The 14,846-nt window shown below is 43.8% G+C and overlaps 1 protein-coding gene across 1 annotated transcript in view; it reads left to right on the forward strand.

Moving 5' to 3' along the window:
• LOC104132676 (RING1 and YY1 binding protein) overlaps nt 1–14,846 on the forward strand; it is a 61,572-nt gene that overhangs the window by 18,583 nt on the left and 28,143 nt on the right. The window contains exon 3 of the mRNA XM_009646000.2: nt 125–250. Within this exon, the coding sequence (XP_009644295.1) occupies nt 125–250 (126 nt within the window). The remainder of the gene's footprint in view (nt 1–124; nt 251–14,846) is intronic.

Here is a 14,846-nt window from a genome sequence, read left to right on the forward strand (position 1 = left end):
GGTTTCTCATGTGTGTGTTTTCTTTCTCTCCTCCTCCTCTCCCTCCTCCTCCCGCCGCCTCTCTCCTCCTCCCCAAACACACACGTACACACACACGCTTCCCCTCTCCCTCCCCCTCCCCAAGGCCGAAAAGGCAAGCCAAACCTGCAGCCGACGAAGGCTTTTGGGATTGTAGCGTGTGCACCTTCAGGAACAGCGCCGAAGCCTTCAAATGCAGCATCTGCGATGTCAGGAAAGGCACCTCCACAAGGTACGTCCGCACCTTCCGACGCGGCTTTTGCTCCGCGCTGGGCTGCACCGACTTGTTGATTTTTTTTTTTTTATTTATTTTTTTTTGTTTTGTTTGCCTGTTGCCCGGATATCGGCTGCTTGCATTCCCCCTTCCCCCCCCATGCAGTCCCTTCTCTCCCCGTTCAAAAGCTTGTGGATTTTAAAAATTCTCTTTCAAGCGTTTAATTGGAGCTGGAAGACATGTTTCATGGATGTGGCAGTGACCTGAATCTTTTTGTTGTTCTGTGCTTTTTTGTCGCTGGTATGCGGAGGACCTCTCGGAGATCCGCGGGCAGCCAGGAACGTTCTGACTTTGGTTTGGGGCAGACAGTTTTCTGTGGTTTGGGTGGAGATTTACCTCTGTTTTCTACAGGAGTAGAAATGATTGAGGGTTAGGGAGCGAGAAGGGAAACTGCTGAAATGAAATATGCCACGAGAACAACTCCCTTCCCAAGATGTTGATCTCTTGGTGTCTGTTGTCATCTGAAAGGAATCGGCTTTGTGCTCAGTGTGGGAATGGTGCGGATTTCTGAAAGCTTTAGCTGTCAGGTCTCTCCGATTGCCTTGCGCTGAATAACTGTGGAAGTCTTTATGAGATGGTGAAGATGACATACAGTACTCAATTTAATTAAAAAAAAAGACCCCAAAACTTGCACTGTCCCAGCTGATGGGTTCAGAAAGTTTGTCCTTGAAATACCAGTCGGCACTAAAACGAGCATGTGGTGCTCTGCTTTTTCCTTCTTCTTCTGATTTGTTCTACCACGTTGACTTCCGATTTTGTTCATATTGTACCTTCCAAACGTGAGTTCCCATTGCTCTGCCCTGCCAAGGAAGCAGTCTGTAAGATTTCCGTTGTGAAAGGCATCGTTTTCCTCCTTTGAGGGGAGCAGCATATTGAGATGCTCTCATCAGCAGGCTGGTTGCATGACTTGGCTGTCTTGACTTGATTGACAAAGGAGGTGAAAGCATGTTCGGTTGGTTATTGTTCACCCTGTGCTTTAGACAATATGAAGTGCCTACATTTTTAATGGGGAGCATGCTTTTGGGCCATTGAAACTCTGTGAGTTACAGCAACAGAGTGCTGTAGTGCTTCGCACCGTGTTTTACGATGCACGTCGGTTACAAGTATCCCTATGCGTTTTACAAAATACACAGAGGTGTTGAACTTAAACCAATTTTAAATAGCGTGGTTACAGCATTGAATAAGGTCGAGCTTTTGGGACAGCAGTGCTCTGTATGCATCTAGAGCTGATTCTTCACTCGTTTTGTTCAATCTTATTTTGTCACGCAACTAAACCTTCACAGCACGTTTGATTTCCGTGGCTTTCTGTTTCCTTGGCTTCCCTGTTGGCTCAGGTGAAACACGTTGATCCTGCAGTCGCCTGGTATTTAACTGTGCTACTACAGTGCGTAGCCTTGCAGTCACCGAGAGTTCTCGCTGCGGCGCGTCAAGCATGTGCATGGGTGTTTGTAGGAGGAGAGTCTTAATGAGATGTAGGAGCCCATATGGGTTGTATCTTGTGTCAGACTCGATCATTTTCATTTGGCCACCATGCTGATGTTCATTTTGAGAGCAGCAGCTTTCTCTCGCCCGCCCTTTTTTTTTTTCTTTTTTCTCTTTTAATGATAATTTTCAAACTGTTTGTTGAGGTAGTAGGATGTTTTGTCTGTTAAAGGACCCTTAGGAGGGGTAACAGTTGGTGATTTCAGGTTAAGAGCTGTAGCCTTACTTGCAGATGTGATCCTCGGGTCTAGAACATTGTACTTCTGTTTAGCTTTTAATGGACCCTTATGAATGGCTTCTAATTTTAATTCATTTAATTCATCAGCTTTCTATTCATTTTTGCTGCTTTTTAAATTGCTTTTGTTTGTAGAATTTGAGAAAGTATTTAAAATATTCAATGGACCATCATCTCTTCTTGCATATTTATATCGTTTATGAATAAATATAACCGAAAGCAGGAGTGACTGAATCTTGTGAGTGAGCATCGTATGCTGAGGAGACCTGGGAGGTCAGGGTTCTTTGTTGTGGTGTTGCTTTGGGTGTTACAGTATGTGACGTACAAGTCAATGCCGGGGAAATTCTTCAGAATTTTTAAAATAAATGACTGATGTAAAGACACTTAATGAGTTATGACTGATAATTTATTACTTGAAATATAAGGTGTCTGATGAGCTTGACTTTTAAGTTGCAGTTTGACAAGTTGATGACACTTCTCCACATTTAAAACTGCCTTGCTTCATTAAGGCTTACTTCAAGAACACTTACTGGAAATTTATCAAACTTTTTAAAAAAACTCACGAAAGTAGTGAAAGACAGACATCGTAGACGTGGTGAGGCAACTGGTTTTCATCAAATTATTGTGTGCAATTAGCACTATGCCCAGTTTTTTTTATTAAGATCTGGTATGACCTATTTCCCCCCTTCCCCCCCACCTCCACTGTGAAGCCAGTCATTTGCTGTAGAATTTACTTTGGCTGATAAATATTCTCTGATTTGAGAACTAGTTAGGACGTTAGTTAATTCTCACCGTGTGTATATTTTTTCAGACTCGATATAATCTGTCGCCGTGTGGGAGGGGTGGCTGGCAGCAGTGAGGAGTTTTACTTTTCTCAGATCCAACTATCCCCTTTCCCTAGGATCTCATAAAAGGAGCTTTAAACGCAGTGAATTTTGGAGTTGATGCGCCAAGTCAAAATCGCGGTAGATGCTAAATGGTTAAAATTGCACCTGAATACTTTTTCAAGGGGCTGTTTTATAAATATTTCAGTTGCACTTTTAAATAAAAATGAGGTCAATTCCGTCTCAAAAGAATTGGGAGTTGTCGTGCAAAGATTACATTAAACCTGTAGCGAGTACTTGAATACTGGATTTGTTACAGTATGTCACTAACTCCCTTTCCTCAACTTTAGTCTTGCTATTTTATGGTTAAACTTTATTACACTCCATTTAGGCAAGTGTGTTGGGTTTTTCTACAGTCTTCCCTCTGTGAGGATCATGGCAAAGATAGAAGCTATGTTCAAAGCAACGTTCAGTTGGGTGAGACAATGATTTAACTGGCTAGCTTGGGAGTGAGCAACGGTAATGTGTTTGCTGGGGTGTACAATACTTCTTTTTTTTCTTTCTGGAAGATTTTTGTATTGGTGTAACGGCACAGGGAACTGGTGCTGGCCACCACTTCTACTTGAGTCCTGTGGCTCTTCTGGTGGTTTACGCTGGTGTAGCCCCGTCAGCTCCTGCACGCAGGAGGAGGTTTGGATTAAAACTTCTGCTGGGAAGTCTGCTCCACGGATGCGTGTTCCCTTCCCATATCCATTACTTCTTCAAATGCAGAAGGAAAGTTTACTTTGGATTTCCTAGGAATGTGAGGGGAGAATTTGGCCTCGTATTTCCCTTTGTGGGGAGCCGTGTGTTCCTATTTGAGGGTAGGCGATGGCTCCCTGTTCCCGTTTGTTTTTCTTAACGGTATTCTTGCTCTTCTTCCCCTTTGGTTCTCTGATGGTTTGCATATGTTGTGTTCCTGTACACCTCTTCTTGTAGCTTCCTCTCCTCCCAGGTGTGGCTGCGCAGTGTTTCTGCATGGGATTGCTTTCAGACATCAATGTGAAGGAGAATATTTCCCCCCTCCCTCTTGATTTCATGGAGGTAGTTACTGTTTTCTGAAGCTTTCCTTTTGGATAAATAGGCAAGCGATGCGGAGCTTCTCTGATGTTAATTTTTCTCTAACTTTAGGATAAGTGCTTTCTTTTTCTGAACTTCACATCCTCTATCGTGAATGTGCCTTGATTACAGAGAAATGCACTAAAAAAAGTCAGTGGAAGATGTAAGAGCAACAACTGGATGTCTGACATGCAAATTAACAAAACAATGGGACTTTTCAGTACAAAACTAACAAGTTGTGTGTGTGTCTTCTGCAAGGCGTGCACTTAATAAGCATTTCTGTTGTATTTGTTGCTAATACCTGTATGCCTAAAGTGCATGGTTTGGAGTTTGCATTAAGCAATTTGAACACGTGTTTGATTGCGGAGTGCTCAAGGCGTGTATGTCAGTAGTGCTTCACTCTGTTGCCATCCTTATTTTTGAGGGGAGGCTGAGCTGAAATTATTCATCATCATTTTAAAATAAATTTTCTCTTGTGTGGAACAGGTGTCTGATAGATACTGGCCTTTGCTCTCCTCCAGTTCTCCAGAAAATTCCTTTGCATGTTTGCAGGATCTAAGCTAGAACCTTGAAGGACATAAACTACTGTCCATGTCACCACTGAAAAGTATTGTCTTGTTCTGCATCCAAGCTGGGCTGACCAGAATAGACACCAGATAGTCCTGCTATTCCTGGAACGAGGAATCAAGCTCATGATCCTGACCTCCATAGAACTAATATATGCCCTGCTTATTTGCCATGTATTTGTGGGACTGGTCTTCTAAAAAGGCTTGCTTTGGTGTGTAGCAGTGGTGTAGGTTGGAAGCAAAGTGGTTTCATTCAGTTCTTTCAAGTTAAATAGCTTTCACCTGCATTAAGGTGGGCTTCATTTAGCATCATAGCTGGACTTTAAGTGATGGTTTTTCTATAAAAATGGAGTATGTGACTCGTCTGGAAAAAGCTGTTGTGGAAGGGACGTTGGAGCCTTTACACTGCAGTATTTGTTTTACTAATTGGCCATGTAGATCTATGGTTAAATCATCCCTATTTTTCCTGTTGATCGCTGAAGTTAAATGGCAGTGGAATCAGGTGGGGCGGAACGTGGTCTGTACCATCCTGGAGTCATGCCAGCACTCCACGGGGCCATCCGGATCCTGAGGATGTGTCCCCCTCTGGGACTGCTTTGTGCATAGTGGGTGGTGAGAATAGCTGAGCTCTGCCTAGGTGGTTTTGAGTGCTGGGAATGCATGATACCTATTTGCAAAATGTTTGCTCATGTGCAAGGAGTTCTTCCCATCTCTGTTGTCTCATACCTTGTTTACCAGCGCTGTCTAAAAGTAATTAGCTGTTACCTTCTGAATTTGTAGATGAGGAGTACCTCTCTGCTAGGTCTGGCAAACCCACCGGGGCGTGAGAGCTAAGGATGGGAGGAGCCTTTTGCAAACCTAACACTTTACGAGCAGACGATGCTGATGGTTTGCAGCAAGTCCGGAATTTTGGGGCTGTGGTTTGACAATACGCTAAGTTTGACTTCATGACTTGTATTGCTGGACCCCAGGTGTCTCAGCCACGTGGCTTGGGGTATTGATCTGTTATAAGCTGACTGCTGGTACAGATACATGCTACACTTGCTTTTTAAGTAGAGCAGAGTTAGTCTGTGAGACTTCATCTGAGCAGATGAAGCTGTTCAGCGTCAGACCAGCTATTATCTGTCACCTGGTGCTAGCACAGCACTGGCCATAGGATCTGCGTCTTGTACTTGGGCTGTTTGAAAGAAATAAGGGTTGTGTCCTGATATGCTCTTTGCTAGTGTTTGGCTCTGGCGTTAATGATCTCATTACCATCACCCCAGGATTTCTCTTGGGTCTCAGCACCTCTGGGAAATCATTCTCAGCAGGGAGGATCCTCAGTATTGACGTGCAGCACCTTGGCAATACCCCTTCACTATGGTTGCCAAATTTGGGGGCCTGAAATGCTGTAGGTGACAAACACAGTAGGTACTATGGTGGCTGCTGTGACTCACTTTGCTTCTGCCACTTGGATAGGATCCTATTAAGGAATAATAGCTGTACCTGTTGCGGTGCTTTTTTTAATTCGGGGCAGGGGGGGAAGTCTTTATGCTAAATAACATAGTAAAATCTGTGTTACAGTTTTCATGTGGATTACCCATTTGGATTAAACGATTGTGGGTGGTAGGGTTTAAAGATCGATCTCTGATTTCTGTTGGAGAATGTATAAAGATTTAATAGATAAACTTTGACATGGAGCATGTTAATCTATCACTGATAATATGCAGCGTGGATGATATTAATTTTTCCCTTCCTCCATAGACTGCTTTTTTGGGAGATGGGAATCTAAATCGAAGTATGTATGTGCGTGTAGGAGGAGAGGGCATGTAACTTTCTTTTATTGCTGTAAACGGACGTTGTGTCCACTGGGATACTGGCCCTCGCTCTAAGGTCCTTACGGGGAACTCTTAATTGCCCTGATTGTTTCATGTTCCCGTCAGCTGGCTGCAGAGGGGCTGCTACATTTGCACGATTGACGTGTGTATTTGCACACTGATGTGGGTTCATCTGATAAGGGGAACCTTGCATGAACTGGAAATAGAAAAGTGTTTGTGCAGTGTTGGCCGGCGCAGTAGCTGAGAGGAGGGAGGTGGTGGATGCAAAGCGTGGTTCTCTGTGGCCACCCTTGGCTCCTGCAGGCTCTTGGCTGACTGTCCTGTGCTGCCCGTCAGTGTTCCCTAGCAGCTCGTAGTGCGGCTCCGTTTTGGCTGAGCTGTTAGGTCCCTGAAAGCAATGCATAGAACCCAAGACCAAGGAGGGTTGAAGGCTGGCAGGTAACGTGCTGTGTTGTGGTCTGGATGGGTTACTCTGGCTGGCCACAGTTTTTGTGCTATAGCCTGGATTACCCCTGCCTGTAACTCCAGGCTGATCGTGAATCAGGTGTCACTTGTACTCCAGCTGCTGTGAGACCTGTTTTGTGTTAGCAACGTGAATTAAACAGCTTTGCTGTTGGTAGGCTCATCATTCCTTGCTGCAGTGCTGCTCCTTTTCTTCCTGCTCCGTTGGGCTTGAACAAGCAGACAGGTCCTTCCAGGGGGCCTTGGTAAGAAACACAGAAGCTCACGGCCCTTCTGGGGAGTCCTGCCGGTGTGCAGGAATATGGCAGCAAGGCGAGAGATACGGCTTGTGGAGTGCTCCTGCATTAGGCGAAGGATGAGCTCTGCTTGTCCTTTATTATGTGCATCTCTCCTTGTCTGCGTAATTCTTCTTAGGAGGAAACCCACTGACCTATTTTGTGGGATTTCGGGTGGTTCTGTAGGTTAGTGGGTTTCAGTCCTGCAATGTAGGTCACTCGCAAGGTGCGCTGGAGTTTCGTAACGCGTAGCTGTGAACTGAAATAAGATTCATACACACTCTCTCTGTGGCTGTGTCTTGCAGCTGTACTTCACATCTCTCTTTGCATTGGCCTCCTTCTTCACAAGGCAAAAGGAGAAATCTGGGCATTTCCAGAGGGAAGGGGTCTTACAGGAGTGTTTGTGAGGATTTATTTGAAATGTGCATGTTTCAGGTAAGGGCAAATTGTTGTTATTGCCACTTCGTGTTTATTAAGGACACTGCAAAAAAAAAGCAGACCACAAATACTGAGTAACCTGTGCATGCTACCCTAAGCAGATGTTCAGGATTATGCAGTATGACAGAAATAATGTGGAAATGCCTCCATTACATCTATGTAAGTTCCTTTTACAGCTGACACATGCTAAATATATTGATTGTCTCTGTGCAGACAGATTTTTCTTTAGATCAACCAGCGCTCCTTTCACACTTTTTTGGTACATCTGGAGGTACGACCAAATCCTTAACATCGCTCTTCCCATAAGCCAGCTATTAATTAGGAGCATGTTCTTTGTAGCAGAGTGCTAATTGGTACATCAACAAATTCACTGCCTGTTAAATGTGGGAAAGATTGCAGTTCTGACTGGCTCAAATATAAATGAGAAGGAAAAGCATCACTTCTCCTTGTTGGCCTGGTGGGTTTTGTTTGACCGTTTAGTAACTCGGTATCTTCAGAGTCAGGTGAATCTCAACTCTTTCCTGGAAAAAACCAGAACTAACTGACTAAAACTGGGCGTTGATTTGATAGTATTGTATTATTAAACTGCTGCTGGTGTTTCTGAAAGTTATAAGTATGCCTACAGCCAATCTTCTGTTAAGTAATAGTGCAAATGCGTGGGAATAAGGGGATGTAGGGATCTAGAGTATGGATCGTGATACCAGGAGACCTGATTTTGAACTGTATGTGGTTTTAGGCACTGGCCTGGAACTGTGGAGTAACTTCCTATGCTACAAGGATCAAAATACTACAAATTTGTTATTATGTTCTTTACCCCAGAAGTCCTGTAATAGTCAAATTGATTTTAACCTTCTGACTGATAAACATCTTGAAGCATACATTTCATGGCAATTTGCTGAGAGCTGAAATGTTCCACGTTTAAGTAAGCACAGTGTATGCTTTATGTCAGTTGCTATATGGAGGTGCAAACTTCCAGAAACTATATTTACAACTTACATGGGAATATGTTCACGAGTTCTAGAAACTTTAGTATGAGGATCCTATCAGATTGGTTGTCTTTAAATAAAACGGAAGCAAAACAAGTCAGTTTTGGATTCTGTTTAGGGGTAAACAAGGAATAAATGTTTAGACGTGTTTTCTCAAGCAGATTGTTCTCTGGGATTTCAGAGTTATGATGGATTGCTTGTAACATGCAGAGGTGCTAAGTGAGACAAAATATCTTGCCTGAGATAAAGCTGCCTTCTTCAGATTTATATTGTTGAGTAGACAGACGTGAGACTGATTATAATCTGAAATATTTTTCCTGAACTAAATTATTTTTGTGCGGGTGGAACTACATCTGGGTAATTCATGTGCAACTTAATGTGGTCGAGTCGGGGAGGTGGATGGAGGATGTAGAAGTACTGGGATTTGGAGGCTTTGGTAATGTTGCAAAGTCGATCAGAATGCTGCTCGATGAGTGGTGAGCGTGGGCTACCCCCTGTACCCTGGTCCCGCTCCCAAACGTGCAGTGTTTTTGGAATTACTCCCTTTTAAAAATTTTATTATCTGTGTACAAAATAAATACATTAAAGGATTTTTATTTTCTTTCACTGCTACTAGCAGGTGTCAGTGGGGACAGTATGATGTTAGTGCGATTTAAACCTGTGTAAAAGAGGCTGGAACTCACCCTTCGTTAGATGAGCTGGTTAGATATCCTCGAGTTGCCATTCTTTACTCTGTATGGTTGTATTCACTGTCTGTGTTTTAATTTGACCAAGAAATGTATGTCTATGGTAGGTGTTTCATTCCTTTGCTTAAAAAAAAAAAAATAAATCTAGATTAGCAGAAGGACATAAATCTTATTTGCCCTGGTTGGACAAAGCATGCATATATGTTCGGGTTGTTGGAAATGTGTGTTTCTGCTGAAACATTTGGCTCTAATTATGTATCTTGGAGCTCTTATTCTGAAAGTGCTTTCGCTGTTTTTTCGGAAGTGGTACCGAGCACTTTCTCTTCCCAAGATGAGATTTCAATAAGAGAGGAAATACATTGATGGACGATGGCCCTGTGATGGAGTCAATCAGCCAGTGCAGTCATTTGTCTCCTGGGGATACAGGGTAGAGCACATCATTAGCAGCAGAAGGGGAGGCTTTCCTCTGTAATGCTAATAGGGCGAGGGAGCTCTGGTTGGTGCCTGTTGGCTGCTGTTGCTGGGTTATTACAGGTGGCTTAAGGAGAAACAAAACCGTTTTCATTTGTTATCTGGAACAGTCATGGGTGTGGATCAATTTAACAGAAATATTTAATAAGCTCTAGGAAATGTTTTCAATTCAGTGTCGTAGCAATTTGTAAACCTATATCCCCTAAAACTGCTTGTTGTAAAAATGGTGAATTATTTTGGGAGAGTTATGTGCATTTTACTGGTTTTACACACAAGTAGCTTGACTTGTGTAGGAAAGACTGGCAGCTGCCCGATGCCAGAATGGGATTCGAAGGACAGCATGTCTTAATTGGAGGAGAAATGTTGAAAGTGAAGCTGGTGGGCCGCAGAAGTTACACTAATAGTGTCTGTTGGCGTTGGGTTTCCATCAAAGCAAAAGGCAAAGCACGCGGTAGGGACAGTGGGTGGCTTGTCCGAGGCACGGCTGGGTGGTGTGCTGTTGTGTGGCGACAATACCGAGTTAGGTGTGCTCCAGCTGGTGGGCATCATCCAGCCTTGCCCGGGGAGGATGAGTTACCCTGCAGGTAGCTGTTCCTCCATGGCTGCTGTGCTTCTTTAAGGGCTCTTGCCTCTTGGTGGAGGTCCTGTTGGGAATGGGTTTGGGCTTGCCCCGGGGTGGGCAGGAGCGCTCCGGTTATGGGATGCAGGGCTGCAAACCTTGCATAGGCAGTATCTTGGTGCCTGGAAATGATGATTTCCCATGTGGCACACAACAAAACTGTAAATGTTGGCAGCAAAGTGTTGTTCTGGGTGGCTGGCGGGTGTTCTGTGTACCCACCAGCTCTGTGAACACGGACGTGGCACCCAGGGTACTGCTTCTTAAGTTTAGCTGTCTCTAAAGCAAATGTAGTAAGAAGTCCCAACCACATATGGCTTATAGGAGGCTAAGTTACTTTTTGGAAAACGCTTTGAAATCCTGAAATGTCTTCTCAAAAACTGCGCGTGAAGTCGGACTTAAAAGACAATGTTTATCTTCCTATCTCTGAACTGTATAGATAATCGTTTAAGAGCAAAGGCAGCAAGAAAAAAAATGATGATACAACTGCTGGAACAGCGTGGTGGGTAGACTTTGTACACCTCATTTCACCGTCATGTACAGCAATGTCTTTGCTCCTAAAGCACTGGAGGAATGGCACAGCTGTGTGGGTACTAAAGGCATGGGATTGTTAAGAGTTTGTTGTGGTTTAACCCCATCAGGCACCGTGCAGCCTCTCGCTTACTCCCTCCCCGGTGGGATGGGAGAAAGAATTGGGAGAGTAAAAGTGAGAAAACCCATGGGTTGAGATGAAGTTTAATAGGTTAAGCAAAAGCCATGTACACAAGCAAAGCAAACCAAGGAATTCATCCCCTCCTTCCCATGGGCAGCCATCCCCAGGAAAGCAGGACTCCATCATGTGTAACGGTGATTTGGGAAGACAAACACCATCATGCTGAAAGTTCCCCCCTTCCTCCTTCTTCCCCCAGCTTTATGTGCTAAGCATGACATCATACGGTGTGGGATATCCCTGGGGTCAGTTGGGGTCAGCTGTCCTGGCCGTGCCCCTTCCCAGCTTCTTGTGCCCCCCCAGCCGCTCGCTGGTGGGGTGGGGTGAGATGCAGAAAAGGCCTTGGCTCTGTGTAAGCCCTGCTCAGCAGTAATGAAAACATCCCTGGGTTATCAGTGCTGTGTCCAGCACAAATCCAAAACACAGCCCCACACCAGCTACTGTGAAAGAGATTAACTCTGTCCCAGCCACAACCAACACAGAGTTGCACAATTTTACATGTGGGTTAGCAGAGTAAGGAACATGCTTAATCACGGGTGTGGGAATACAGTACTCTGGCGGCAATTAAGAGTCATTAATTAGAACTACTTATTACCGGATGTGACTCAAGTTAGTTGTAAGTTGCTTAACTTCTGAGGTCAGAAAGATACAATGCGTCTGAGATGAGTGTTATTAGCATCCATGGGATTGCGGGGCTACCCGTGGGGATGGTCTGTAATACCAGAGCTCAGACTGTGAAATTTTGAGGTTCGTTAAATGACTTATTGACAGTGACAGCTTCACGGCACCTCTGCAGGCTGGGACCGCGTGTTTGCGTTCAGAAGCTTAGACCTGTGAAGGGTTGTTGGGACTCCGAGGTTGCATCGGCTGGAAGGAGGAAGCGTGTGCTTGGAATTTACGTTGCTGTGCTGAGATTCGCTATTATTCAACCAGCATTCAAAGAAGTGATAGTGCAACTCTATAATAAATAAAAGCTTCCCTGTTTGTATGAAGAGGATGACATTTGTTTCCAATTACAAATTAGAAATTTGATACAAAAATCAACAGCGAACAGGGCAGAGGAACATCATGCCCGTATGCTGCATACCTACCCTGTACGTGCATGGGAGATCGCACCTTAATGTTCAGTGTGCGCATTTATAAAGATTTAAAATGGGAGGACAGTCTCACAGCTTGTGCTTGAAAGAGGCATTTCTTCTGCCAAGGGCCAGGCATGTCAAGCAAGTCGTGGAAAATGGTCCGTAATAAGGTAGCTGCCAGTTCTGTGCCAGTTCACAGGGCTTTTCCTAATGTGTAGGGAGAGTGAGGGATAACACCTAGCAGTAGTTTGGTTTTATTTCTATCTCTTTAGTTTTGCCCCTCTTGCCTTTTTTTTTTCCTCTTTTTTTTTTTGCGTTATAAGCCAGACCGACTTTCCCATTGGCACTCAGTTCAAAGCTATGAAATTGTACAGCTGTGTACTACACTTAACTTGTTTTTGAAAGCTTGTCACAAGCATGAGGTTTTTTTTTTTTTTAACACAAAGGCATAGAGCATAAGGAACAGGTTTACTTAGTCACAGGTGTGGGAATATGGATGCCAAAATTAGTTTAATAACAGTTGGTCGCTTTATTTGAGTGTGCTAGCATTTGCAAATCTGTCTTGGTTCGACAGGTAGTTGATGCTTGTGGAGAACGTGACCTTTTGCTCTTTACATTGATTTTTCTGAATCGTGTCCAGGGGCTGCAGAAGTCAGTGCAACGCTTTGTCGTCAGCTGCAAGGGCTGGATCAGGCCTCCAAGGCTGATGCATCGAGAATAAAAGGGATAAATCGATGTGAAACTTAACATGGTTATATCTTTTGTGATCTTGCTTTGTTCCAAGACTATTTTTTTCCAGGGAGATTTCCTTAATAGATAAAAAAGAAATGAGAAATGGGTTGTACTGTATAGAGCCCTAAATGAGATGCGGAGACTCAGGGGGAGAACTCGGACTGTGTGTGTAAGCAGAGGACTCCTCAGACCGCTTGTTCCTCTTGGTTGTCCTGGAGCCTCTAAAGTTTGAACAGGGGCTGAGGCTGATAAACTTTTGGATCTGTTTTTTTAAAGTAGATGTCATAGATGGTGACCAAACATTTTCTTGGTTTTAAGCAGAAAGAAACAAAATACCAAGAAAGTCCAACATACTCATCAAATTTTGCAGGGCTGTAGTTCTCCATGAGACTCATCTGTCTAAAGTTCAGTCTTTCTACTGCAAACTGTGTAAAATTCTTGGTTTTGATGTTAGTCTACAAATACACTAGTCCTCATATACCTATGTGCTCACTTGGATCAAAAAGATTCTATTCCTTCTCCATGGAGTTGTATGCGTGCCTTTGCTTAGACAGCTGGCAGATTATTAGTAGGCAAGATGGGTTGATTATCGGCGGCTTCTCCTCTCTGCTCTAGCTCAGAATATTATCATTAACAGCTTTTAAAGTAGAGCTCCTCCTGGAAGAATTTCTGGCTCTAGGCAGAAAAAGTTTTCTTACCAGTTTTGAACTACTGGGACTATTGTGTTTTTTGAAATCCTATTCATGGCTTCACAACACTTCTACATCTTGAATCATGCATAGCCTAAAGAATATCCTGGGGGTAGGCAGACATAAATAATTGTTTAATTGGGCTGCTCTGCTGTGTAGCTTATATCACGTTGAGTATATGGAAAGGACTGATTTTATTTAGTGTTTTACTGTAACAGTTCTCAGATTCCGAAGCTGAGTGTTTGTCTTAGTAAAATTTAATGTGGTGTTAAGCAAGACATGCAAATGTGTTTTGACTTAAGCTTTTAGTTTGTGAATAAAACCGTTGCAGATCTCTCACCTTTCAAATGTTTGGTAATTATGCTAGCTGAAGTCTTACAAGGAAAACAACATCCTATTGGAAGGAAAAGAACTTTGTGATTAACACTTATAAATAGTTAATAACTATTTTTATATTTCATTAGATTTATGAAAAAGTCTTCAGTGGTTGTTAGCAGAGATGGCAAAAAAACTGAGTAATACATCAACATTGTTTTAATTAAAAATACATTGATATTCTCCTAAAAATTCACTTTTGACATCCAGCTCTTAGGCTTAAAATGAATGTAAAACTTAGCTTCTCATACTCCAGGAAAATATGCTCTTGTGCTCAAAACATGCAGCAAAGGCAACCCCATGAAAATCAATTAGAATAATAGAGTACAGCCATTGCAAAATATCATTACAATAGTTAAGTAATTATCCCACTGCATGACTTTGCAAGAGGGATAAATAATGCAATGTAGAATTGTGTCGGAGCTTGCAAGGAGGATTCACGCTGGCAGAGGGAGTGGGAAGGGCAAAGGCAGAGCACGCATCCGAGGAGGGGGTCTGCTGGGTCCGGTAGCTGATGACTGAATCATTTCAGAGCCTGTGATACCCAAGATGCAGAAGAGACCCAATTTTCTGGTTGTCTTACAATTTCAAGATGGCCTTTGGGAAGAAATCTTCCTTTGCTGTGTTAGCACAGCTTGACTCCAGCTGCTTCTTGGAGCCGCCCAGCTGGTCCTGAGTGGGTGGGCTGTTGGGCTTTGGGGTATGAGCACAGCCATCCTTTGGGGGGTCGCCTTTCCGAGTCGTGGAGTGGGCACCCGGCTGGGGTCCAACTGTGCTGTCAGAAGAGTGGTAAAGCCCCGAGAAGGCACCGCATCAAGGTGCCAGTCCCAGCAGCTCGCTGCCTTCCCTGCCACACTGCTCTTCACTTCTCTGTATTTCAGCCACATTCTGTATTTTACCACTCTGTACTTCTGGGCTGCTGCTCGTCTGCTGTTCGTTGGACTGAGAGAGTTACTTAGCTCATTGATGCCAGGCTTGGAGTCCCATCGCAGCGTGTCCCAGCCCCTGCAGGAG

The sequence above is a fragment of the Egretta garzetta genome, unplaced genomic scaffold, assembly GCF_000687185.1.
Source record: "Egretta garzetta isolate BGI_Z169 unplaced genomic scaffold, ASM68718v1 scaffold228, whole genome shotgun sequence".
NCBI lineage: Eukaryota > Metazoa > Chordata > Aves > Pelecaniformes > Ardeidae > Egretta > Egretta garzetta.